Source organism: Peromyscus leucopus, chromosome 2, assembly GCF_004664715.2.
Source record: "Peromyscus leucopus breed LL Stock chromosome 2, UCI_PerLeu_2.1, whole genome shotgun sequence".
In the NCBI taxonomy this organism is placed as follows: Eukaryota; Metazoa; Chordata; class Mammalia; order Rodentia; family Cricetidae; genus Peromyscus; species Peromyscus leucopus.
Window position 1 is genome coordinate 152,274,836 of NC_051064.1, and position 26,592 is coordinate 152,301,427.

The 26,592-nt window shown below is 50.2% G+C and overlaps 2 protein-coding genes across 2 annotated transcripts; one reads left to right on the forward strand and one right to left on the reverse strand.

The window, feature by feature from the left end:
- The first annotated feature begins 7,434 nt into the window (after nt 1-7,434).
- Nucleotides 7,435-20,867, forward strand: Wrap73 (WD repeat containing, antisense to TP73). Its single transcript, XM_028860250.2, has 12 exons — nt 7,435-7,589; nt 10,906-11,058; nt 11,871-11,987; nt 14,085-14,157; nt 16,096-16,199; nt 16,747-16,833; nt 16,970-17,104; nt 17,203-17,280; nt 18,595-18,700; nt 19,591-19,716; nt 20,145-20,336; nt 20,563-20,867. The coding sequence occupies exons 1-12, from the start codon at nt 7,521-7,523 to the stop codon at nt 20,703-20,705; spliced, it is 1,383 nt and encodes a 460-aa protein (XP_028716083.1). The 5' UTR covers nt 7,435-7,520; the 3' UTR covers nt 20,706-20,867.
- Nucleotides 20,868-21,424: 557 nt separating this feature from the next.
- Nucleotides 21,425-24,825, reverse strand: Tprg1l (tumor protein p63 regulated 1 like). Its single transcript, XM_028860251.1, has 4 exons — nt 24,486-24,825; nt 24,217-24,393; nt 23,280-23,433; nt 21,425-22,602 (listed from the first exon to the last, which is right to left on the reverse strand). The coding sequence occupies exons 1-4, from the start codon at nt 24,758-24,760 to the stop codon at nt 22,408-22,410; spliced, it is 801 nt and encodes a 266-aa protein (XP_028716084.1). The 5' UTR covers nt 24,761-24,825; the 3' UTR covers nt 21,425-22,407.
- Nucleotides 24,826-26,592: the final 1,767 nt, after the last annotated feature.

Consider the following 26,592-nt stretch of genomic DNA (forward strand, 5'->3'; position numbering starts at 1 on the left):
TGATAACTTTCTTTAAAAAAAAAAGTTTTAAAGTTTAATTTATTACTTTATTTTATTTTATGATTTTGGTCTTTTTGAGACAGGGATTCTCTGTGTAGTTTTGGTGCCTGTTCTGGAACTCACTTTGTAGACCAGGCTGGCTTTGAACTCACGGAGATCTGCCTGCCTCTGCCTCCCAAGTGCTGGGATTAAAAGCATGTGCCACCATTGCCTGGCCAATTTTACTGTTTTTATGTGTGTGTTTACACGTGTGTGTGGGTACCTACAGAGGCCAGAAGAGGATGTTGGACCCCCTGGAGCTGGAGTGACAGGCAGCTGTGAGCCACTAACACAGGTCTGGGAACCCAACTCTGGAAAAGCAGCAAGTGCTCTTCACCATTGAGTCTTCTTTCCAGCTCTATTTCAAGAACTCTCCAGAACTAAATTCTCTATCAACTTTCTTAAGATTTCTGTTGAAGTTTTGCAGATGGGCACAACAAAACTCTCCCTGAGTTCTCACCCTAGAGGCTGAGAAGCAACCCCTCAAAGGTCTCAAAAACTGTGTTCTTTTCCCCTTATAATAAAAAAACAAAAACAAAATGAATTCTGCCACATTTGCACAGAACTCAATGCCAAATGAATGACACTTGGCCTTTGTTGGCAGACATTTGCATAAATATTTAATTAATTGTATGAAACCTCAAGAAATCTGACCTCTTCTCTATAAATCATAGTTCTAATTTTTCTTTCCCCTCCCTCCCTCCTTCCCTCCCTCCCTCCCTTCCTTCCTTTCTCTTCCTCTCCCTCCTCCTCCCTCTCCTCTTCTTCCTTTTTTTTTTTTGTTTTCAAGACAGGGTTTCTCTTTGTAGCCCTGGCTGTCCTGGAACTTGCTCTGTAGATCAGGGTGGCCTTGAATTCACAGAGATCTGCCTGCCTCTGCCTCCCTAGTGCTGGGATTAAAGGTGTTTGTCACCAACACCCAGCTCTTTTCTTTAAAAAAAAACTGTTTTATTTTATTTTATGTGTATAAATGCTTTGCCTGCATGTAGTACAGAGATGCTCATTTCCATAGAGGTAGAGTTATTTGTATAAATAAAAAAAAACTGGCTTTGAGTCTGTGAGATGGCTCAGTGTGTAAGGTTGCTTACTACCAAGAGTGACTACCTGGGTTCCATTCCTGGATACATGTGGTGGAAGGAGAGAACATTGTCCTCTGACCATATATGCACTGTGGCAGGCACACACACACACACACACACACACACACACACACACACACACACACATGAGAGAGAGAGAGAGAGAGAGAGAGAGAGAGAGAGAGAGAGAGAGAGAGAGAGAAATGTTAAAGATGTACCTGACTTACAAGGGCTGTCATAGACAAGGACTGTTACTCCCTGGAGGGACCATCATCCTTAAGGATATTGGGGGATCCCTGGGAGAAATTCTGCAGCTGGATTCAGAGGGTGGGACCCTGACTTGGCTCGGCCACCAGCACAGGCTTCTGAGGTCTGCTCTGGGACTTTGATTTACATGACCACTTAACTTTGGTAGAAATGGGGTAACTGGGGAGATGGTTCAGACAGAAAGGTGTGAGGACCTGAGTTCAGATGCTCAGAACCCACATAAAACACATTTAAAAAGTGTATGTGTGAGTGAGAGAGAGAGAGAAGGAGAGAAGGAAGGAAGGAAAGATAGATAGATAGAAAGAAAGAAAGAAAGAAAGAAAGAAAGAAAGAAAGAAAGAAAGAAAGAAAGAAAGAAAGAAAGAAAGAAAGAAAAGCAACATCAACAACAAAAAAATCCATATTAAACAACAACAAAAAAAGGCATGGCAGCAAATGCCTACAATCCTAGCACGGGGGGGGGGGGGGTGCAGAGACAGTCAGCAAAACTGTCAGAAATTGAAACAGATGATACAAATTCCGTGGACTGTAAAAATTGTGGTTTGTTTATACATTCATAACTGGAAGATGAGACAATTCACTTAGGTATTGATGCAAATAAAGATGTTTCGTTTTTTCATACATGAGTTCACCTGACTTAATTTTAGTCACCTAACCCAAAGAGTCCTTTCAAAAGAAGGCGGTGACTCTGTCTTACATTTACTAGGCTGCTTAGCCCACACCAGCTACAGTGGAGAAAACCACCCAGAAGCTCCTGTCCTGGACTGCTGGTCAGATCTAGGATCTCAGCTCCTGCAGTGTGAAGACATGTAACTCCAGGACCCTTGAATCCCATGCTAAAGCCTCCTTTGCTTCCACTGTAAATGGGCATAATTACAGTACCTACGTCAAGGGGATGTTGGAGAATTGCAGAGAAAAAAAAAAAACCTAATTTATTTAGCCTAATACCAGAGCACAGCCATTTCTGGGCGCTAATTCCCACAGATACTTCATAAGCAGTAGTTTTGCTAAGCAATTTTTTTTTCTTTAGTCCTCCCTGTGGAGCACCAAGTTCAGAAAAAGCAAACTCTTTTAAAGAGAAAGTGTCTGCAAAGGCAGACAGACCACACGGTTGCTCTGCAGGGTGGGAGGCAGAGAGGACGCTGCCTGGATCCCAGCTGTCTGTAGCTGGACTAAAGGACAAAATGTATCTGTTAAACTCTTTGCTGCATACTCAAACAGAAACAACACTGAGTGATCTGTGTTTTAGGAGTTTCTGTCACAGAATTACTCATCACCGTTTCTTCTCTGATATTGAAGTAGAATTTGGTATCAATAACATTTCAATATACCAGCTCAGTCTTTGATGAACTGGAAAGTAAAGGCTGCCTCAAATGCTGGCTTGTTAGAAGGAACACACAAGAATGTTTTGAGGATTTCCCCCCTTTTTTCTGATTTTTTTTCTTTTTTTATTAACACCATTCACCATGTGCACAGTCATTTGTGTTTGCTTCTGGGCAGTAAATTTGGTGACAGACACAGTCTGGAAATGAGATGTACATGCAGCTGTATTAAATGCAATGACAAAAACGGTTTTCCTTTGGAGTTCTAGGATAGTCTCAGGTTAGTACATCCCTGGATACAAGCTGGGCGGGCGTCCTTGAAGCTCCCTCCGGCCCTCAGTCTCCCCTCTTCATCTCCACTTTAGCTGTGATCCTTTGAATGTGTCAGCACTGGGAGCCCATTCCAGAACCTGGGTTGGGCATGCTCTATTAATAAACTTGAATCAGAAGCATCTTTACCACAGGACCTACTCCTGACAGACGCCAACAGCCTGCACCCAGGTCAGAGGCAGATTCCTGCCTAGCTGCCACCATCTCTTCAAAACCTGGGAACTGGCCCTCTCCCTGGGCTAGAGCCAAAATCTAGGACTAAAAGCCACCACATTTGGGGGCCACTTGATGGATATCAGCACTCTTCCAAACACTTTGGATACAGCATCCTGGCTCCTTTTCTCTGAACCCTTTGAGAAAGGCACTGTTATGACTGTTTTGCAAGTGGGTAAACTGAAGTTTGCCCAAGGTCCGAGGGCATGGAGAGGTATTTTAATTCAGTGTCTGACTTCTGTTTTCAAATGCGGTACCCATCGGAATGATGGAGCCATGCCTGTTCCACAGAGCCTTCACTTGAAGAACCATATTGCTTAGCATCCCACAGGTACCTGTGCTTGACACACAGTCTCCCACTTAGGCCCACCAGTAGCCCAAACCCGCCAGACTAGTGGGAATGCAACATCTTTGAAGCCACGTTATCTTACTTTTAAAATTGCATACATAGTCCATACAATCATGGATGACAAAATTTCAAATACTTCCCTTTTGTCCACAGAGTAATGTTTTAATTTTTTTATTGAATAATTCAAAGGATGGAGGTGTGGGTTGACATTTGCAACACACCAAGATTTGTGACTCATTTTGTCTCTGTTGATTTTCTTCAAAGCTAATTAACAGCAAACAGGAACAAAGGCAGCAACATCAACCATCACCAAACGGGGCAGGAGAATCGAGAGTCACAAGCAAAGGCGCTTGCTGCCTAGCTTCCACACTTTAGGTAAATCCCCAAGACAGACCAGTGAGTGCACTGAGGCACGGACACACACAATTTAATTTTTAAATGAAGAAAACCAACAAGAACAACAGCAACCTTCCCCAAACGTTGCTGCAACCCAGGTCACACGTGGTGTCCACTTAATTAATCAACAGACCACAGCACACTTAGGGAACCAAGTGTTGTGGGGGTCAGAAGTCAGTACTAGTTTCCTGACTGTCCCCCCACCTCTCTATGTATGTGGACAGGCACCCACAGATGCTCTCATCTCCTAAGCGTGAGACGGTCATAACAGCTGCCCAGTTCAGAAGGCCTGATCTGGAACAGGAGAGAGAGCAGGCAGCCTGGATTCTCTACCTAGAACAGGTGAGGCACCACAGTAACCCTCCAGGTAACCCACATCTTGGGGCCAGCTTAGCGTGGCCATCTAGCTTTGCCATCTCTTACTTAGTCTGCTTCCAGGGCAGGAACTAGAAGACCTTCAGGTTTTGCATTTCTGCAGGATAGGATACCCCTGCACCTCCCAACTTCCACTCGCATCAGACCTAAGCCCCGGGATGGTGATCACTTGCTACCTGCGGTGGACAGGGTGGGCAGGAGGCAGGCCCACGGGTTGCCGAGGCACCAACTGGATCTACTGGTAGCCCCACTCCGGCCCCTCCTGCCACTGACGCGAGGTCCCTGGGGCGGTTCCCAAGGCTAGCACCCCAGCTGCCGACTGCCGCTCACCCCGATCCCAGCTTCAGAGCCGCGTGAGGGATCCCTGGCTCTCGCACCGGTCCCAGCGCTGCCTACCTGCTGCTGGCCGGGCGTCAGCGTCGCGGAGGACTGGGCTGCACCGCTGCCTCCTCGCTGGGCTGCGGGGAGGGCTGCGGGACGGCGGGTTATATGGGCGCCGGGCGAGGAGGCGGCGGCAAGGGCTTAGCGCCTTTCGCAGCGGACCGGCGGGAAGGCAGCGCGGGCACTCAGCCGTGGCGGGAGGAGGGCCGGCCACCCCGGCCCCGGGCTCCCACGCGCGCTCCGCCTCCCCAGCTGGCTCTGCCCGAGTCGGGGTCCGGGCCCCACTCCTCCCGCCTCCTTCCCGCCACCGCTTGGCGCGCGTCGCCCAGTGGAACCCCAGCGGGGTCTCCCTGCCGGGCCGCACGCTAGTAGCCCGAGCCCTCCGCGGAGTGGGACCGGACTGCGACCTTTGGCGGGGCTCGGGGCGCCAGGAAGGGTGCGCAGGCGCCGAGGGGTTGGACACAGGTGTAGACTGGGCACCCGATGCCCTGGACTCTCCGACTCTCTCCTCCGCCTTCTCCCCAGCCGCCCATCTCCCTCAATCCCCCTCGCTGCCCCTACTGTCCTGCGCCTGCAACCCAGGGGGTCAGGAGCGTCCTCAGCGGGGTAGCTGCGCCTCCTCAGGGGCTCGTCCTAGCCGAGTAAACCTGGAGGAGGGACCGAAACTCAAGACTGAAGGCCGGGAAGGAGAACTGTTGTCGACCGACCAGACCAGCGCATCTTCTCCTCTGAGAACAGTTCGAAGCCCTCTCGATTTGCCTGATGGAGACCACAGCTTGCCTCGAAAGAGTATTAAGTGTAGTCCATCTGGATTTGACTCTTCAAACTTCAGCTGGAGGTTGTGCCTCCTGGACCTATGCATCACCCGGGCCACTGGCCGCACTCTCCTCCCTCCTGTGTACGTCTGGGTTTCCTAGCCCTGGGCATCAGTCTTTTCTTAGTCGAAAGTGCACATGCGATGCCCAATGGATGCCCACAAACTGCTCACACAGCGGCTTGGAGTTAGGCGGGGGCTCATCTCTGGCTCGAGAGGTCTACTGCACTTACTGGCGATCTCCCCGCTGGGCAAGTGAGCGGTCTAGCGTTCCCTCACCTCAGCGCTTGGGCCCTGGGAAAGACCTGACACACAGAACGAGTTTTGGAGTCGGCTTCAGGCACTAGATGTGCCCTGCTTGCGTGGTTATGGGACCCCTTAGTGGCTCCGCAGGGTGGTCCTTGCCCAAGATGTTCCCACCCGCCCTCGAAGTCGCTTTGGTGTCGCCAGTGGCATTGCAAGATGGATGGTTGGTGCAGACCGGATTCCCCCTCTCACCATGAACCAGGCCGATTGCTAGGTGCAGGGTAGGGACAAAGACAAATACCAAGCAAGAGTTTGGGACTGGTTAGGAACAGAAAAAGCCAGCACTCCGCGCACTCTCCTGACAGTGCAAGTACCTTCATTCATTCATTCTCAGAAGTTAGATGTGTCTATTGGTGAGGAAGAGGTTCGGAGCTATGAGCTGGACCAAACAATACCAGCTTCTGTTCGGCTTTCAGAATTCGGGACCTAGTGCCGATGGCAGCGGCTGTTCGATAAGGAGATCCTCAGAGGCGCTGGGTGCAAACAGGAACAACCAACCTCCTGAATGAGCGGGGAAGGGGAGCCCTCTGGGGCAGATGACTTGGGATGCTTCCTGAGTGAGGAACAGGGCACTTTGGGGAGCGAGCGGGGTCTGAAGCCCACTTGGTGCTCTATCCCACAGATACCTAGTGGGGCTGCCAACCCCGGTGAATCAAGAGCTTCTAAGTTCACTCTCTAACCCAGTACCTCCAGGAAGGCGAGCTGACCCACATGCCTACGATTTTGTTTCGCCTTAGAACTGTGAAGCACCTGAGCATCACGGGGTCACGCTGCAGGTGGTCGCTCTCAACAAAACCTCAAAGCAAACCTGTATTTATACTTGTACATTACATAAAAAATAAATTGTAATAGATACTGTGTTTTGCTTTGTTTTGTTTGAGAAAGGGTCTCACGTAGCCCAAGATGGCCTCAAACTTTATAGTTAACGGAGGATGACACTGAAGTGCGGCTGCCTCTACCTTCGGGTCTGGGATTAAAGGTGTGCAGCCTCGTGCTTGGTTTATGCGGTGCTGGGTTTCATATACGCTAAGCAAGCGCTCTGCCATCTGACCCGCACTCCTACCCCTTGTAACAGAAACTTTGTTACATTCTTTTTTGTTGTTTTTTGTTTGTTTGTTTGTTTTTCAAAGACAAAGTTTCTCTGTGTAGTTTTGGAGCTTGTCCTGGAACTTGTTCTGTAGACTAGGCTGGCTTCCAACTCACAGAGATCCACCTGCCTCTGCCTTCCGAGTGCTGCCCGGCTTGTTACATTCTAAATAGATGTATCTGCATATGTCTGTATACTTAAATACGTATTTACATCTAAATAAATGTATGTTTACAAATACAAAGGTCTAGTTAAAACTGAATTTCAGATAACAGTTTTTTTAGTTTAAGTATGTCCCATGTAACATCTGGTAACATATTTATATTGTGACTTATCTGAAGTCAGAATTTAGCCACGCGTTCCGCGGCACCGAGATCCTCTATTGAGCAAAGGCGCTCGGCGCCTTTAAGATGCGAGATCGGACTCCCCGCCCCACAATGCCGCGCGGCCGCTCGAGGCTCCCATTGGCTGCAGTTCACTTCCGCCTCCGCACTTCCGGCCGCGGCCCGCGGCGGTTGCGGGCCGTACATCTGAACGGTGCTGGCCCCGGCTGGCCGCGGTCATGAACTTTTCGGAGTCATTCAAGCTCTCGGGCCTGCTTTGCAGGTTCTCCCCGGACGGCAAGTACCTGGTGAGCCGCGGTGCGCCGGGCAGAGCCTATGCGTGGGCGCGCGACCTGTGCAGGGGGCCAGAGCGGGTCGAAGGGGGGCGGGAAGGAGGCCCGAGCGGGACGAGGGGGGCGGCCAGGGGGACTCGAGTCAGTCCTCCGGACGGAGGAGTTTTGGGCCAGACGGGGGAAGATCTAGGTAGATGATAAGGGTAGGGGAGAGGGACCCAGGCCGGGCTAGCGGGATCCTGGCAGGTGGCCAGGGTAGGGAAGGGGGATGTGGAGCGGGTGGCCTGGGCAGGACAGGGATGGAGTTGGGGATAGGTTGATATTCTGACAGGTGGTCAGGGTAGGGGAGGAGGACCTGGAGCAGGTGGCCCGGGCTGGGCGGATGCCAGCCTCCCTACTCCAGTTTCCCTTTATCAGAGTTAGGTCAGGTGATGATGCTTTCACACATGTGAGGGCACAGGGGATGCCAGCTCATTGTTATTTTGTCACAAACAGCATAGTATATGTTTTCTCGCTTGTAAGCTGGTTAAAAGGTGCCCTCCTTTGTGGTCCTCACTACCTCTCCTCCTCCATCACATGCAGATTATTTAAGTAACTAGCTTTCAGTCCCAACGTTGGATGTTAGTTGTCCATTCTATGGGTGACAGAATAGTGTTCAATACACCAATATGACCATTGTGCACTCTCTGAAGGCAAACATTTGACATTAGGAAGCCATCAGAAAACAAAACAAAAAAAAAAAAAAAAACAAACAAAAAAAACTATGGTTTTGGGCCAGTGGGGTAGCTTGGCCAGTAAAGGTACCAGCCACTAAACTTGATGACCTGAGTCCCATCTCCAGGACCCACATAATGGAAGGGGAGAACTGACTCCTGCAAGTTGTCCTCTGACCCCCACATAAGCCACAGCTAGTGTATGACCCTTCCCACATACAAGTGTAATCATAATTTTTAATGAGCTTCCTTTTATTCATTTATCATCTTCTTTTAACTGACATACCTTTTTTAAAATTATTAGTTTTCAAGACAAGGTTTCTCTGCAGCCCTGGCTTCCCTGAAACTCACTCCGTAGACTACGTTGGCCTCAAACTACCCTCTTCTGCTTCCTGAGTGCTGGGATTAAAGGAGTGCACCACCACCTGGCTGTCTTGGTTCTCAATCCACATTCCTGCTGTATTTATCCAGGTCTTTGAGACATTGTTTACCCGCCTCATGTACCATTCTAAGAAAGTAGGAAATGTCAGGATAGAGATAGTGTCAGCAGATAAAGATACGCTCTGCAAGCCTGACAGTTTGTGTAGCATGAATCCTAATTGGTCTTAATAAAAACCTGGAGCCAGATATCGGGGAAGCAGAGGCAGGAGGATCTCTGTGAGTTCGAGGCCAGCCTGGTCTACAGAGCAAGATCCAGGAAAGGTGCAAAGCTACACAGAGAAACCCTGTCTTGAAAAACCAAAAAAAAAAACAAACAACAGCCACCTCTCACCTTACCAGCTCCTCAGCTGCCAAAGACTGAGCTCCTGTTTTTTCCCACCTTACATTCCTTTTCTCTGCCCAACCATATCATTTCCTGTCTCAACCTCCCTAGTGCTGGGATTAAAGGCGTGTGTGTGTGTGTGTGTGTGTGTGTGTGTGTGTGTGTGTGTGCGCGCGTGCGTGTGCGCGTGCGCGTGCGTGCGCGTGCGCGCCTGCCTCCCAAGTACTAGGAGCGTGTAAAGGCATGAGATCTCAAGTGCTGGGATTAAAGGTGTGTGCCATCACTGCCTAACCTCTATGGCTAACTAGTGACTGGCCCTCTGATCTTCAGGCAAACTTTATTTGTTAGATCATACACAAAATATCACCACAGACTTGAGTTTCGGAACCCATGTAAATGTGGAAGGAGAGAATTCTCATTCATTCTCTCTCTCTCTCTCTCTCTCTCTCTCTCTCTCTCTCTCTCACACACACACACACACACACACACACACACACACACACACACACGCCCTACCTTGATATATTTTACCTTTTACTGCCATGCAAGTCTGATAACTTGAGTTCTAGAACCCATGTAAAGGGGGAAGGAGAGAATTAGCACACACACACCCCATACACACACACACTCCTACCTCGGTATTTTACCTTTTTCCAAGTGTCTCTACAGATTAGGGTTGTTTTACTGTTCTGAAAGTTCTAGTGGACAGCAAAAAGGTGTCACTTGGTTATCTGATGTTTGGGATTGCTCACTCATCAAAATATTGTGGAACTCTTGATAATTGTTTCTTGGGAGTCTTGCCATACTGTGCAGAGCAGGCTCATGTTTCCAGTTTCAGTGTCTTCAGTGGTTCATAAGGAATTCATTGTTGACTGGTAACTTTGTAATTCTCAGCTTACAAAGCTATAATGTGAAGACATGAGTCCTGTGATAGACCCTTGTTCTAATCTGCACTTGGTCCTCATGCTCCCTTTTCGACCAATTAGGTTTCCTTTTTTGTTGTTGTTGTTTAAATCTGTGTGTACACCACATGCACGTGTGTCAGTGTGTTAGTGTGCAACTGTACATGGGTGCCACAACACACAGAAGGCAGAGGACAACCTGGAATATTGTTGCTTGACTTTCATCTTGTTTGAGTCAAGGTCTCCTGTTCTCTGCTGCATACACCAGGCTAGCTGGCCCATGAGCTCCAGTCCCTTTGACCACAGGAACACTGGGATTATAAACAAGTGCAACCAATTTTATGTGGCTTCTGGGGATCCTTTTGAGGAAAATGCAAGTTCTTGGCTTTCAAGCTATAGTAGAATATGCAAAGCTAGCCTCAGACTTAGAAAGTAGCTGAGCACCTCCCCAGTTTTGGGGTTACAGGTATACACCATCACACCCAAACAGAAAACCTTTTTTTTTTTCTGGTGGGGGGGTTTCAGGATAGGATTTTTCTGTGTAGCTCTGGCTGTCCTGGAACTCACTCTGCAAACCAGGGTGGCCTCAAACTAAGGGATTCGCCTGTCTCTGCCTCCCCAGTACTGGGATTACAGGCATGTACACCATACCTGGCTCCATTTGGTAATCTAATTAAAAAAATTTACTTGCACACATCTGGGGGTTACAGTTGATAATTTGACAGATGTACACTGTGATGATGAAACCAGGGTGGTAAAACTTAAATCTTCATATGCACCAACTTTATCTTCTAACTAATTTTGGAATGAGCTCTGTAGTCACTGGTCCGCGTGACTCAGCCCGAAACTCGTCAGACGGGAGGGAAGGAGATGGCCACGGAGGCAGCACTGTTGTCTGAGAGCTCCTCCTGCAGAGTAGATACTGTCAAGAGCTTTCTGTCTCGTTTTTTTAGGCTTCCTGTGCCCAGTACCGGTTAGTGGTCCGGGATGTGAAGACCCTTCAGATCCTTCAGTTGTATACATGTCTGGACCAGATCCAGCACATAGAGTGGTCGGCAGACTCCCTCTTCATCCTGTGTGCCATGTACAGACGGGGGCTTGTGCAGGTGTGTACCGTGTGTCAGTGGAGCTTATACAGTTGGGTGCTATGTATCTGTGGGCCCTGTTCAGGTGTGTGCTACTTACAGACGGGGTGTATGTGAGGCAGGCCCATGCCACATACAGGTAAGGCTCATGAAAGTGTGTCTCATGTGTGGATGGTGTGCATGGCATGTGTAGTTGGTCTGTGCTGTTAATGTAGCATGTACAATTAGGAAACTTTACCAGGGGTGTAACTAGGAAGGAGTAGGGGGTTTTTGTATCCTCCTTTCAGGTTTGAAAAAAAAATGCAATGAAACTCTAAAGTTTCTTTCTTTAAATACATAATGCTCTCTAATAGTTTAATCACTTTTGATGTGAAAAAAACCACTAAAATGTTGTTAATCTTTGAGCATGGTTTCTAGAGTGGGCGGCACTTGCCATAGCAGTGGGGCACCTTGGACAGGGTGTCTGAAGAAAAGCTAGAAGGCAGTGTTCATCATTCACAGAGCCTAACTAAATGAGGTTCTAGGGATAGAGACATGAGCAGACCCTTTTAAAGGTACAACAGAAGGAAGTCACCAAGAAGTGAGGCCTGGCCAGGCACACGCCTTTAATCCCAGTACTCAGGAGGCAGAGCCAGGCGGATCTGTGAGTTCGAGGCCAGCCTGGGCTACAAAGTGAGTTCCAGGACAGGCACCAAAGCTACACAGAGAAACCCTGTCTCGAAAAACAAAAAAAAAGCTCAGTACCTGAGCTAACAGGTACTGTCCTCTCCCACACAGAGGTTTGCTGGGTGGGGTGACTGGTTTGCAATCCTGTGTTTCTTTCATGAATCAAGGTCTGGTCCCTGGAGCAGCCAGAATGGCACTGCAAAATCGACGAGGGCTCTGCAGGGCTGGTGGCTTCCTGCTGGAGTCCGGACGGCCGCCACATTCTGAATACAACTGAATTCCATGTAAGCTGGCCCAATGTGGCCCATCCTGTCCTGCCTGCCTAAAATAACCCGGGAATGTGAAAGTCTGGGTTCTGGAGTAATATGCAGGTCAGAGTTCATAAACAGTATAGTTTTTATACCCTATTTTTCTACATGATGTCTTTTTTTTAAAGATTTATTTATTCATGCATTTTATGTATATGAGTGCTTTGTCTTCATGCACACCAGAAGAAGGAATCTGATCCCATTACAGATGGTTGTGAGCCATCATGTGGTTGCTGGGAATTGAACCCAGGACATCTGGTAGAACAGTCAAGTGCTCTTAACCACTAGTCTATCTCTCTAGACCCTTTAAATCCTATTTTAAAGAATAATAGAACATTAAAAGGGGTTGTCAAGATGGCTCAGTGGCTAAAGGCTCTTGCCACCCAGCCTGACCACCTGAGTTCCATCCTGTGAATGCACACACTGGAAGGGGAACCCTAAAATAAATGTAAACAAATAAAAGTCTATGTCTTCTGTTACAGGCTAGTAGAGGCAACTTTGCACTTGTAATGCTAACATTTTAAAGGGACATGTGGCCTGGGCTTTTTAGAGTCTCCTTTGAGAGTTTTCTAGACAGCTTTAGTCAGCAGCCCTTCCTCATGCTTAGAATTCTGCAGACTGAAGTCCAGCCTCCAGATCTCAGACCCTCAGTTAATGGCCCAAAGGAAAGTTACCTTCTCTAAAGTTTATGAAACATTTAAAAAATGTAACTTTATTCATTCAGTCACGTACACACTGACATGGAAAGGAACATCTGAACAGAGTAAAGTGTACAGATTGCCTTTGACTGACATTGTTATATTTTGGGACAGGGTCTGACTGTGTAGACCAGGCTGGCCTCAAACTCTCAGAGATCTGCCTGCCTTCGCCTCTTGACAACTGGGATTAATTAAAGCTTTGTGCCACCATGTCCTACCTTATTCCTAGTTTTTAAGTTTTAGCTTTTAAAAAATCCCACAGATTTCACTTCCCACCAGGTATGATTGGTGGCCAGGAGGTGACCCTGTCTGTTAATAAGAGTAGACACATAACTGAGAGTCATACACATTCCACTCGGGACTATTAGATCATTGATTACTGTTTTCGGGGCAGGATCTCCATATGAGGGTGCAGCAAAATGAAGGAGGCCCTGCTTCCCATGAGACAACAAGAGGAGGGTTGAGTTAGGCTAGTGTCTGAGCAGTGGAAGACACTCACCTACACACTTCATAGAACACCGCCAGGCCTTGAGAGCCTGCTGGCTCCCAAGGGCACCTGCAGATGCACTGCACAATAGCCATTGTTTGGAGGGCCTTGGGGTCTGCAATGCCTATGGCACTGTGTTTGCAGTAGTTCACAGGTTATTGGATTATTGGAATATGCCTGGACATTGCCCCTCCTTACAAGGAAAGGCTTGCTGGGGCATACTCAACTGTCATTCTGCTGCTGGGATCTGAGTTGTAGGGAGCCCTGTGGCTTTGGTCTTTCCCCTGTATCTCTTCTAGAGAGGATCCTGCTGGCTAGTGCAGATGGAGGTGTTCATCTTTCCGAGGCTTTGCATTGGGATCTTAAATGGCTAATAGTCTAGGAGCACTAAAGTGACATTGCATCGTGGGGTTTTTGTTAATGTTGGACATGTACTCCTGTATGTGCGAGCTCACATGTTGTGGATCTCAAGTGTCTTCCTCAGTTATTCTCCACCTTATATTTTGAGGCAATGTCTCTCACTTGAACTCAGAGCTCTTCAGTTCTGCTAGTTTAGCTAGCCAGCTTGCCTGTCTTGCACATGCCTGGGATTTTAGACAGGCCACCATACCCACCTGGCATTTGGAAGAGTGCTAAATTTCCAAACTCCACTCCTTACTTAAGCACAAAGGCTTTTCCCCTGAGCATCTCCCCAGCCCGTCACTGTGGTGTCAGTTTTCACCTCTGGTGATTGGTGATAGTCAGTGCTTTCACAGCTGCTTTATGCAGACATGCTATAAACTACATGTGAGTGTAGTGTGAGTCCATCTTTATCTTTTTCAGCTTCAAAAGTCTTTCTAAAGATGAGAAGCATCCTAATCCCTTTCTCTCTCCCATTCTCCCTGGCAGCTGCGAATAACCGTCTGGTCCCTGTGCACAAAATCTGTATCTTACATCAAGTATCCCAAAGCCTGTCAGCAGGGTGAGTCTGCCAGCGCCCCTCACACACAGTCTTTGTAACTGTCTGGAGATGTCCTTCTGTCATGGAGAGACAGATAGACGTGGCTACAGCAGCATACCCCCTCCAGCCATCCTCCATAGTTGTTCCTTCCTCTGCGCCCTCAGATATCCCCTGGATCTCCTCACTCTGTGCCTGTTCTTCCCTGTCTCTGTAAGCAAGAGCCTCTCCATGCCATTTCCTTGACAACAAGATGCTGTGGAAAGTAGCAGAGAGGAATGGTATGCTGGGAGCGAGACTCTTCACCTGTTTAAACAGGGCACTTGGCACTTGGCTCTCTCTCATTAGAGTGTGGAGGGACGTGCCTTCGGGACCTAGCTGTTAGCCTCTCTTCACTAACTTTTTATCTTCAGTTGTGTGTGTGTGTGTGTGTGTGTGTGTGTGTGTGTGTGTGAATGCAAGTATTCACGGAATACGGAAGAGGACATCACATTCCCTAGAGGTGGAGTTACAGGTGGTTGTGAGCCGATTGTCTTGGGTGCTGGGGTCCAGTTTTATGGAAAAGCAGTATAGGTTTTTAACTCCTGAGCCGTCTCCAGCTCATTTCACTAGCTCTTCTGTCAGGGCATCACATCCTGTCCCATCTGAGCGTCCCAGAACAGGGAAAGGAGACAGGAGCCTTGCCCCTGGGAGAAGGGAGAAGGCTGGGCAGAGTATGCAGCTGGGGTGGGTGTGCAGCTCTCGAACCCAGAAACTACGTACGGCAGAGGGGGCCAGACACTGTGGGCCTCTCACTGTTTTCTTTGTTGCCATAAGCAATTTGCAGACCGCATTGGACTGAAATGCATTGCAGGTTCATTTTGATTTTTGTAGTCTAAGTGTTACTGTACCTAAACAACCGTCTGACTCTGAGTGGTGGGCCTTTAGTCCTCTATTACTTGAAATGTTCTTGTCACTCATGAAGCAGCAACCTTGGCCTAGGGCTTTTTACACTACTATAATACAGGAAAAATTGATTAATGTTTTTAAGTAAGTTTGTTCTGAATATTCATCTTAATTTTAGTTATTTGAAATGATAAGTTCAAAAGTAAGAATAAGAAATGCTTCCCCAGAGGACGAACTCAGTTCCCAGCACCCATGTCAGCACCATGCTCACAACTGCCTGTCACTTCAGCTCCAGGGGATGGGACTCTTCTGGCCTCTTCGGCCTCTGCAGGCACTCCTGCACTCTGCGCGCACACCTGTACACAGAAATACACACATACTTACACTAATTAAACATTTTTTAAAAAATCCAAAAACAAAAGAGAAATGCAGTAGCAAACTACAGAACTTGCTCAGGGTGTGAAGTGCTTGTGCGAGCGTGAGGACTGAGTTCAGATCCCAGCATCCACCCAAGAGCCAGGCACAGGGGCACAGGTCTGTAATCCCAGACTCCTACGTCACGATGGGAGCTGGAGGCTGAGAATTCCAGAGCTCGCAGGCCAGTTACCCTGTGTCAGACAAGGTGGAGGGGGAGTCCAGACACCTAAGATTGTCTTCTAACCCTCATACATACATATGCCATGGCACAGGTGTGCCTGGATTCACACACAGCATACACACACACACACACAATAGCAAGCTGGCTTTTGTCCAAGAATCTCCTGTAGTTTCTTTGTGAAACATATTAACCAGCTGGGCCCTGCATTTAGTCAGTGACATTTGTGCCACATGAAAGTCAGGTGCTCGGGTTGATTCTGGCCCCTGTGTGTGTCACCACCTGACTTGCAGGAGGGGTGAGACCTCTGCTTGTCAGGTTCCTGTGTGACAATGTCCTGCTCACCAGAGGCACTGTAGTGTTCCACACTTGTGAGGCTTCCCCCTCTCTTGGTTGGCTCTTTCCCATGCCCCTTTTAAAGACTCTGCTGTGCTCTGGTGTTTGTCCACGTTCTAGTTCCAGGTCACCTTCTCTTTCCACAGGAGTAACTTTCACCAGGGATGGCCGCTACCTGGCCTTGGCAGAGAGGCGAGACTGCAGGGACTATGTGAGCATCTTCGTGTGCAGTGATTGGCAGCTCCTCAGGGTAGGGTAATCCTTTCCTGTTGGCGGGGAAGAGGTACAGCCAGTGTGCTGATGATCCCAGGGGCCTTGCAGTCCCCAGTGTAGAGAGAATGATGAGATTTCCATGGCCAGAGGGCAGGGGTACTGTGTTCCTTTAAGCAGTGCACACCAAGTGTGATCCAGACCTCGTGGTGCATACTTGGTGCACATTAGAAGTTGGCATGACCTTTGAACCCTCTTGTTTGCATAAGGGAATGCCTCCCTGGGAAGAATGCTCAGGAGCTGTGACATTGAGCACATTGCCCCTCTACACACTCACACCCAGGAACACAGTTCAGTGTCAGAGTATTAAAGGGATATCTGAGGGGCACACTGGGGGAGCAGGGTGCAGGCAGATGAGGGCATGTGGGCCTTGCCCAGAATGGTTGGTGTTCACCAAGACAGCATGCAGATATTTTGTCTGTTGCTGCATATAAAATGATGCATGTGCCAGAAGCATTGGTTATAAAATAAATGTACTTATCTAAGGAAATGTTTCCAAATTGTCATGTTTTTCTCTCGTCTGGAAGCACTTTGACACAGACACGCAGGACCTCACAGGGATCGAGTGGGCCCCGAATGGCTGTGTGCTAGCAGCGTGGGACACTTGCTTGGAGGTATAGCACATGGCCAGCAGCACATTCTTTCTCAAGAGCATTCACCAGCAGGCACCTATGTGCGCTTCAGTGCAGCGAGCTGCTGGGCGCTGAAGCATGTGTTCAGGGCCTGACATGTCTAATGTCTCATCTGCAGTACAAGATCCTGCTGTACTCCTTGGATGGCCGCCTGCTCTCAGCATACTGTGCCTATGAGTGGTCCCTGGGCATCAAGTCTGTGTCTTGGAGTCCCAGCAGTCAGTTCCTGGCCATTGGGAGCTATGATGGAAAGGTGGGAAATGGCTCAGGGCACAGGCCAACTCCATCATCTGTAGGACACTGACAGCTCTGTGAGCTGTCTGCATGTCATTCTCACGGTTCCTTCCCCAGGTGCGCCTCCTTAATCATGTGACCTGGAAGATGATCACCGAGTTTGGGCACCCTGCAGCCATTAATAATCCCAAGACAGTAAGTCTGCATATGTCTTCACTTGAGCACAGTGGTTTCTCCGGTGCTGTGAGCTGATCTTGACTCTCTCAGTTGCTGTGATGTTGACTTCCCTGTCCCTGCACTCTCACACACTCCTTTGTCAGGGGCATGTCTAGTCCAGGCTCCTCTGTCCTAACCAGATGCTGTGTTGATGCTCTGTCCTCTGCAGGTCCCTGGTGTTTGCAGAGGGGACTGGGGGATCCTGAGCATCTGCCATCCTGCCAGGCACTGTGCTCTGGGCTTCAGTAGACAAGCAGGGAAGGGCCAGGAGAGTTGTTCTGTGCAGACCTGGGTAGGAGCAGCCCAGGGTCCAGGAACTAGGAAGTGCAGAGATACCACAGTTGAAGGCATATTCTGTAGCTCTGCAGTGTTGAGTCCGCGCTGTCTTTTGTCAATGTCTGCAGCAAGGACAGACTTCTGATTTCCTTGTAGAGGTCAAGGTGCTAGACCTGAGGAGGACAAGGAAGGGCCAGGGCTGCAGGCCAGAACCCTGGAGGAAGGAGGAGCTGGGTGCAGGCTAGCTTTAGTCAGGGTGCTCTTCCAGGAGCGGTGGTTGAACCTGGCCGGAGCCCAGGTGAGGGATAGCAGGATGCCAAGGTTTGCCTGGGTTCATGTGTCTGTGGTTTCTCTGCCTGGGACTGTGGTGTATGGGTCAGCTGTGTGTCACTGTGACAGAATGCCCGAGACAGGACCAATTTAAAGGAGGAGGGATTTATTTTGGCTCCTAATTTCCAAAGCTTCAGTCCATGGTTCCTTTGCCTTGTTACTTTGGGCCTGTATCGAGGCAACACATTGTGGTAAGGAGCAAATGGCAGAGCAGAGCTAATCTTACAGTGGCCAGGACGCACGGAAGAACAGGTCTCAATGTGGGCTCCAAAGACACACCTCCAGTGACCCATCTTCCCACCTCAAACTGTTTAAAGTTACCGCCAGCTCCCAGTAGTGCCACAGGCTGGCAGCCAACCCCAACTCGTGGCCTTTAAGACCCACACTAGCAGCAAGTCAGACCTGGCTGTTTGCTGCTCACTGGCCTCTGGCCTGGCACCCACGTCACTTCTGCATAGCTGTGACATTGTTCACCATAACACAGCCATGTGATGAGGTCGGTGCCCATCTCTAAAGGACAGCCTGGCCTGTGGGACTGAGATGGCAGCTAAGCTGTCCTTCACTGCAAGGGGTCAGACTGGCACTGCTTCCCAGTAATAGTGGTTTCTGACACTTAAGTTAGACCACCTTCCCCTGAGTCCCTGGTTCTTGTCACTAACTGGTTAGTGGCCACATCCTATTTTTCAGGTTGTATATAAGGAAGCTGAGAAGATCCCACAGCTGGGGCTGGGCCACCTGTCCTTCCCACCTCCCCGTGCAATGGCTGGTGCCCTTTCTACCTCAGAGAGCAAATGTAAGCAGCAGAGGGCTGTCTTCCATGCATGGGAGAAAGCTTGTTCTTTCTTAGATGAGAGTCCTCTGTCCATGTGAATCTCAGGTGCTGTTTGGGTGGGGGAGATTTTGAGATGTGGTCTCAATCCTCCTGCAGCATAGGGATCACAGGTGTTCTCCTGGGACGCTCTCCTTTCCTCCACAGCCCTGTGTTCCACATGCCCTCGTCCCATCTGTCACAACAGCTTGAGTTAATAGTCCTGGCCCTCCAAGGTGTCTTTTAGACAGTTCTCTGAATGGACTTCAGAGGGACTTGGGAGGCAGAAAGAACAGGAACAGACATGTACTTGGTGGCTTAGCCTTTTCTGGAATAGGACCCTGAGCTTCCACTTCCTGCCCTGCAGGGAAATGGGCAGGGACCTCAGACTGAAGATATGAGGGGACGGACATCAGCTGGGCAGTGTGGCCTTAGATGGTTGAGGGCAACCAGGCTTGAGAGGTGCTGCTCATCATGCTGGCTGGTGTTTATCTAACATCTGCTGGTTGATAGTCTTCCTTTAATTCCCAGCTGGAAAGGAGTGGCCATCTGTGCAGAGATGCTGGAAATGATACACCTGCCAGATGTCCAAGTAGCTGGGACTAGCTCAGAAAGCAGACCTAAGCATGCTTATATCCTTTCACTGGGGCTCCAAACTGCATGGTCCGCTCCCCACTTGGGGCCCTCTAGGCAGTGAAACTGTTGTCCCCTAGGGAACTTGTGAACAGGCCTCTTACCACAGCTTCAGCTCTTTAAGCCCTCCACCCAGCAAATCTGTCCCACATTTCCTGGCGTGTTTTCCCGTCTGCCTGCCTCCTCACCCCTTCTCCACTGTAACCAGTACCCTCAGCATGTCTTCCCTGTTGGTGTTCCAGATGAGATCGCCTCCGGGCCAGTGTCCTTGCAGACTCTGAAGCCAGTAGCTGACAGAGCGAACCCTAGGATGGGTGTAGGGATGCTGGCTTTCAGCTCTGACAGCTACTTCCTGGCAACAAGAAACGGTCAGTGTCATACTCATAAGCAGGGTCAGCTGCTCACTGCACACTTTGATGCCAAGAGTAGAAATGATTGGCGAAACAAAGCTCAGGAGGGTAGTTGTGTGCCGTCTCCTGATTTTCTGCTGAAGTGGATATTCTGCACAGCAGCTCCTTGCTAGTCTGTCCACCCCTGGCTGATTCCCTCTCCCCCTGCAGGCCTTCTCACTGCAAGAACGGGTCCAGCATTGGCCTTTATGGGTCTGGCTTTGTTTGCATGTTTTTACATTTACAAATGTAAAAACCACAGGAAAAGAGGGGTTTGTGGCCTTTGGAGGCCTTTTCTTTGTTATGGGTCCTAGTCCCTGAGAAAGAAACCCAGTACACCCTTTGAGCCAGGGTTTGCTTGAAGGGGGCCAGCGCTCACATGGTGCCCTATTTCTGTTTCCTTGCAGACAATGTCCCTAATGCTGTCTGGATCTGGGACATTCAGAAGCTGAAGCTGTTTGTGGTACTAGAGCACATGTCTGCAGTGCGCTCCTTTCAGTGGGACCCACAGCAGCCAAGGCTGGCCATCTGTACAGGAGGGAGCAAGGTGTACCTGTGGTCCCCGGCAGGCTGTGTGTCAGTGCAGGTACCTGGGGAAGGTGAGCATATCCCAGCAGAGACACACTGGCTCAGCACAGGCTGCTCTACTTAAACCTCCCACACTACACCTTTCAGCAGACTTGGAGGACCTTGCCTAGTGTGTGCACCTGACAGAGGACCTAAGCTTTATAGGTGTTGGCTTCACAAGGCTCCTCACTCACCCACAGGCTGCCCTCCTTGGTCCTGGTTTCTGCTCTAACCTTCTGACTACCTGTCTCTCTCTAGGTGACTTTCCAGTGCTTGGACTGTGCTGGCATTTAAGTGGGGATTCCTTGGCCCTCCTTAGTAAGGATCACTTCTGTCTCTGCTTTCTGGAGACCAAGGAGGGGCTTGGCACAGCCTGTGGACTACCGGATGGCCATGCCTAGGACCTGAGTGGAAACTGAGGCAGCAGGCCCTGCTGGTCCCAACATAAGCAACAGCTGCACAGGCTGTACACAGGGGACGGGATGCTCAGTTTTCTATAGTGAGGTGTTTCTGTAAATATGTATAAAGTTGTAATATAAAATAGGATTTGTTAATTCACGGAACAAGGGTGATCATTTTCCTCAAGGCCTTAGGTCACAGGTTCAAGGTCCGTCTTGGGAGGATGAAGAATCCTGAAGTACCATCACTTAGCTCCCTTTTGACCCTTTGCTATTTCGTGAGCCCTGTTTTCAGAGTGCTTTGAACAAGGGTGACTGCTCTCCCACCTGTCCAGCCCCTTTGCAGCAGGACGTACTCAGACGTGCTGTGAGGTCCAGCACCTGTGCTAGTCCCCATGTGGGGTGGGAGTCCCACAGCAGGTGGGCAGGTCTCTGGCCCAACAAGGCAGTTCAGCAGGAGTCCTGGGTTTCAACCTGGCATAGTGGAAGTGCTCAGACCACCCAGCATATGTCCGTATCTCTAACAAAAGCCTTGAAAGCAGCCAGACCAGAATGTTGGGACTTCCAAACCAGGATGTGTACTTAACCCATCTGAGTTTTTGTAAAGAGGACTACTAGGGAAGGTCCACAGCCAGCCAGCAGGTTCAATCCCTTGGGCCTCAAGAAAGTCTTTGGTTGGCATACCTGTTTTGTGACAGTAACTTCAAAAAGGAGCGACTCCATTTGGTTTTCAATGTCTTTACTACAAGACCAAAGCACTGGGTAAAGACCAGGTGCATCTGAGATTACCTTTTCTCTTGGGCAGGCCATGGCACTCTGGTCACATCCATGCTGGCTAACGTAAAGCAGAGGTAGCGAGTGACAGGCCAGCATCTACAGCGTGATGAATGACAAGAGCTAGAGCCACAGGGGCAGCTGCGTGTGGCTGGCGGTTGAAGCTCAGCAAAGCTCAGTGGGGCTGATGGCACCTGGGATGTGTGGGGCTGCAGGCTGCTCTGTCTGTTAACAAGCATGCACTTTTTAAACCAAACCACTCAGTCCCTTTTAAACAGAGACAGGATGATATAAACCCACCACCATGACATCCAGAAGGGGCTGGATTATGTCATGAGACTGACCTTTGCTGGACCTAGGAAAATTGCAGTATTAACACAACCTGGATTAATTTTACAAAGTATGACTTTAGGTCAAACATAGTCACAGAAGGGCAGCTTCACTAGGAACTGCCAGGCAGGCTGTCTTCCTTGGTAACTAGTCTGCTGACTGCTATTGTACTTAGCTTTTAAAAAATGGGCTGAATTTCAAAATACAAAACTGGACGGGGGGTATTAACAGATGCGCAGTGCAGGCACTGGAGCCACTGCGCTCCACCCTGTCGCCAACAGTCCCCACAGCAGAAGTGGGCGGGGACATTCTGCTCAGCATGCTGGAAGGGCAGGGCAAGAAGAACAAGCCCAGTAGTGACACTGGAAAAAACATTTATGTGGAGTTACAGAAGGAACACGGTGGCATGGGGACAGCCAGTATTTCTGCCTTCATATATCACGTTGCCAAGGTGTCCAATATCCAACTAAATATATATAATTCACTTGACTATTCTAATCAGATACTTAAAGTGACAATGCCCATGTTCTCTCCAGCCACAGTGTAGCACGAGGTGGCACACCAGTCCCCACCACCTTGGTTTTCTTGGAGACACAGCTGTCTAGAAGCCTATCTTGCCCCTGGTCATGGAGTAACCCAGCTTGGCTTCGTTGTTAATGAAGGACATTAGCCCCACGTAGGTCTCGATGAGGAGTGGGCGCTCCAGCACCAGCACGCTATTGGCTTGCCCTGGCAGTGGACTTTCCTTCTGGGCTTTCTTGACGGCTTGGATTAGAAGAGCCTTGAAGCTTTCCAACTTTAAAGAGAGAATAAAATAGAGCCTTAACCTCAAGGCAGACAGCAGTGTTCCACCTCACAGGGAAACAAGGGGAGAAGGTCAGCAGGTCAAGCAGGTGTCATCAGGTAACTCGTCCCTTGCAAACAAGGCGTTAAGCCCTTCAACTCTAGATAGTGCCACTCTGTCACTTAAGATGCAAATCTTTCTTACACAGACGCACATGCTCTGAAGTGACACAAAGTGCACTGAGCAGTGTGGCCCTCTAACAGCACCATCAGCACACTGTACACACTGGTGTGCTGTGTGCTCAGGGACCAGCAGCATCACAGATGGATGGACTCACGAGGACTGTGATGTCACCAAGTGACAGGACTTCCTCAGCCCTTCCATAGCCTGTCTGGAATGGGTAAGCAATGCACTATGTCTACCCTTTTGAGGAACCTCAGAGCTCCCTCAGCACCTCCCAAGTACACACCTCTGCACCTGCAGAGCCTCACCAGGACTTTGGGGTTTTCCCACGCTAACTCAGCCAATCCAGACTGAGCATCCTGCAGCGGGATGGGTCTCCTGTTTTGCAGCCCTGCTAACCAGTTTCCCATTATTAGGAGCTGCACTTGAAGTGCTCACACTGGACCGTATAGCCCAGGATTCACCCACCCGTCACTGTTGGGTCCAAGGGCCCTGGATCTGCTTACATGGCATAGAGACGCGGTCTTCTCATCCATGCCAGCCATCGGGTGTTCTATGAAGGTGGCATAGGGCATGTTTGTGGACCAGGGGTTCCATCTATTGATGAAAGAAGGGCGGCTCTGCTTGTCCCACTGAATGCGAACCCCAAAGCCTTCTCGCCTGATGGAAGAGGGGAAGAAAGCCTTGCTTACCACAGGAGTACAACATTGCAGCCAGCACCAGGGATGACAGGGAAAGCCATGGTTTAGTGAAACATTGGTCTCCACTAGCTGCTTCAAGTACTTTCGAAGTATAAGAAGTTAATATCTTGGTGATGCTAAGCCTCATCTTTACAGCTTATGAAACAGGCATACAGTTCAAACGAGCCAAATTATGGATGTGCTTGTTCCTTAATGTGTTATTGAATGATGTTTAAGCTTGCAACCATTAGCTTCCTGGATTCCCTATTCAAATATCCACAGACTGTGGGCTCGGGTGTGGGCCTCTTAAGCTTCAAAATAATTCTTTTATAGCAAGCTGACCAGTACTTGAAAACTGGCTGTTAGTTTTCAGATGTATCCAATTTTTAGTACGTTCAGTCAGTCAATCTGCTTATCTTTTAAACAACCACCAGTAAAAGACTGAATACATAACCTTTGTTCCGATCCTGCTGGAAGTAAAATGTCCACTCTGGGGAGTGCTCAGTACTCAACATAGCTTTTAACAGTGGGCGAGGCTTCCACATATCCTAACAGGTAAATGGTTTTTAGTGCTGGCAGAGTAGCCGACTGTGCCAGCCTCCCTTTTAAGGAGGTAGTGGGCCGCCCTGAAGTCACCAGCTTCTATTTTAAGGCCCTTTTCACTGGTCCTTCAAGACCTTGGGGCCTTTAGCTCACAAGAGTGGAACAAAACCACTTACAGAGTCCGCAGGGGCCCTGACGTGTAGTGCGCTGGTGCACCTACTTGTTGAGCGACTTCGGAGGAAACTGGAATTCTCCACAGGATATGGTGTCCACCGCGCTGAGCGCCACCCTGACCACCTGCTGGCACTGAAGGCTGATGAAGTCATATTTGCAGATGAGCAGTGACTGGTCGGTGACCAGCACCAGCCGCTCCTTCTCGTTGTTCCAGTGGTCTACCCTGGAGGGAAGAGAGACCGCCTGTCACCAAGGCCCCCGCCCAAAACACGCCCGGCGGCCCCGAGGCTCCCACGCGCGCTCGCGCAGGCTTACTCGGTCAGCAGCCACACCCCCTGGATCTCGCCATCCTCCACCGGTCGTACGACGGCACGGATCTCCTCCACCGCCTGCTCGATGGTGCCGGGTCGGAACACGAAGTACTCCTTGACACGGGCGCGGCGTGTAGGGTCGTGGACGCTCAGCGGCCACAGTGTCTGGCGCAGCGGCGTGCCCGCTCCCGGCCGGCCCGCGCCTGCATCGTCGCCGGCTGCCAGCAGCGCCGTAGGGCTTGTGCCCGCCGAGTCCACGGTGTCCCGCAGCTGTAGCATTGCGCCGCCACCCGCCGGCCCCACCGACGCGGCCGCCGCCCCGGCGTCAGCCCGGCCGTGCCCCGCCTTTGCCCGCGATTGGCTGCACCGTGCAGACCCCTCCTTCTAGGTCCGCCTCCGGCTCTGTCGACCGCGCCTCGCGATTGGCTTTTCCCCAGCCGTCTTCTGCGATTGGCCCCAGCGCGCTGCCGTTCATAATCACTGACGCCCCGGCCGGAAGCAACCGCCACGCGCGGAGCCACTTCCTGTTTACTCGACGGGAAAGGTGCAGGTAGATGGGGAGGTTCCTGGCTGAGGATGGAGGAAAGGGAAGCCACTGAGTCGCGCGAAAGGCGGGGCTCGCGCGAGGGGCGTCGCCCCTACAATGTGCCCGCGCATTGGCTCTATGCCTTTCACCTTCTCCAAGGTTATGTTACGCTTCGAAGTGTGGCGCTCTGCAGAGGTGTACGGCGCGCTGAGGAGGTGTGCGTGTCTGGAGGGTGTGGAAATGTGGTCATAGGGGTGTTGGCATCTGGGGATTGTGGGTGCTTCGGTGTGGGCACCTCAGATGTAGGCATCTCAGCGTGTGCTGCATGCCTTGTGTGTGGGCACCTCAGGTATGTGGGCACCTTGGGGATGTTGGTACCTAAGGTGTTGACATGGACATCCAGGGGCACATTGGGTGTGTGGCTTTCTAGGGTATGCACATTGTGGTGGTTGGATATCTCAGGGCTACATCTCGGTGTGTGAAGATCAGATGGACGTCAGGCATTTGCTCGTATTGGGCATGATGGACACAAGTAAGCTACCACATCACAGACTAGTGCTGCTGTGAGGGATTTGGAAGAAAACACCATTGGATGCTCTTGGGCCCTGCAGCTTCTCCCTGGGAGAGAAGCTCTTCTTAGCCCACTTCATCAGATCCAGCAGGTTCTTGGTGGGATAATGGCTCCCTTTAAGTGGATGGTGTGTGTGTAAACACTTCATAACAGGCATGTCTCCTGGCCTGCTCTTGACCCAGGGCACTCCATCTGTCCAGATGCTGGACACAGTCCTAGACTCAGCTGTCCTTCCGAGAGCCTGACCCCCATGCCACCCTCCATTGCACTGTCTCCACAGGCTCCAAGGGCTGTGACAGATTAAATGCTCACCTAAGTGGTCACTTGTGACTTACTGTCCCTCTCATGTTCCCGCTTACTCCTCCTCACCCTCAAAGCCTTTTTACTGTGTTCAGTTATGGATTCCTGGTTCAAAACAGCCCCTGAGAGAGATTTCAGTTCGCCAGGGCTCTGCGTTTGTTACCATCTTTGCTGTGTCCTGTTTGCACCCGGCATTCTGCTCCGCGTCTGTCTGTGTGCACAGGTATGTGTGGAAGTTGTACACGGTAGGGAGGTTTGTGGATCTAGCCCCTTGCGTACGACTGGCACTTCCAGCTCTAACCATGGCAGAGTTCCTCCCGCTGTTGTGCATGCTAGGGTTGGGAGACAGCTTTGGAGCAGTCCTGTAAGTGCCTGCAGCCACACGACACCAATACGAGCAGAGTCCCTCCATATAGAGTACATGGACCAATCAGACCTTCTGTCCCTGGGTCCTCGTGGAGCTGGAGACCGTACAGCATTCCCCCATAGTCACTCATTACTAGAGACTTGGCTGTAACAAGAGGTGCTAAGGTTGCACACCATGAAAAGTGTGACAGAGCTGCCGCTTCCTCCTGCAGATGGGGGCCCAAACACACCCACACACCTGTCCTCTCCCTGTAGGCCCAGCCCTCCTCTGTCAGCCAGTACCCCCAGACCAGCTCCTGCGATTGCCTGGGCAGCCTGAGTTAGTGGGGCTGTGAGCATTGCCAGCCT

Excerpts from the sequence above, each read along its gene's own strand:
- Tprg1l (XM_028860251.1), bottom strand. The coding sequence starts at position 24,760 with ATGCTACAGCTGCGGGACACCGTGGACTCGGCGGGCACAAGCCCTACG. Across the intron at positions 23,434-24,216 it reads CCTCCGAAGTCGCTCAACAA|GCGAGAAGGCTTTGGGGTTC; the intron begins GTAGGTGCACCA and ends CTCTTCCATCAG. Across the intron at positions 22,603-23,279 it reads AGACCGCGTCTCTATGCCAT|TTGGAAAGCTTCAAGGCTCT; the intron begins GTAAGCAGATCC and ends CTCTCTTTAAAG.
- Wrap73 (XM_028860250.2), top strand. The coding sequence starts at position 7,521 with ATGAACTTTTCGGAGTCATTCAAGCTCTCGGGCCTGCTTTGCAGGTTC. Across the intron at positions 7,590-10,905 it reads CCCCGGACGGCAAGTACCTG|GCTTCCTGTGCCCAGTACCG; the intron begins GTGAGCCGCGGT and ends TCGTTTTTTTAG. Across the intron at positions 11,988-14,084 it reads TGAATACAACTGAATTCCAT|CTGCGAATAACCGTCTGGTC; the intron begins GTAAGCTGGCCC and ends TCTCCCTGGCAG.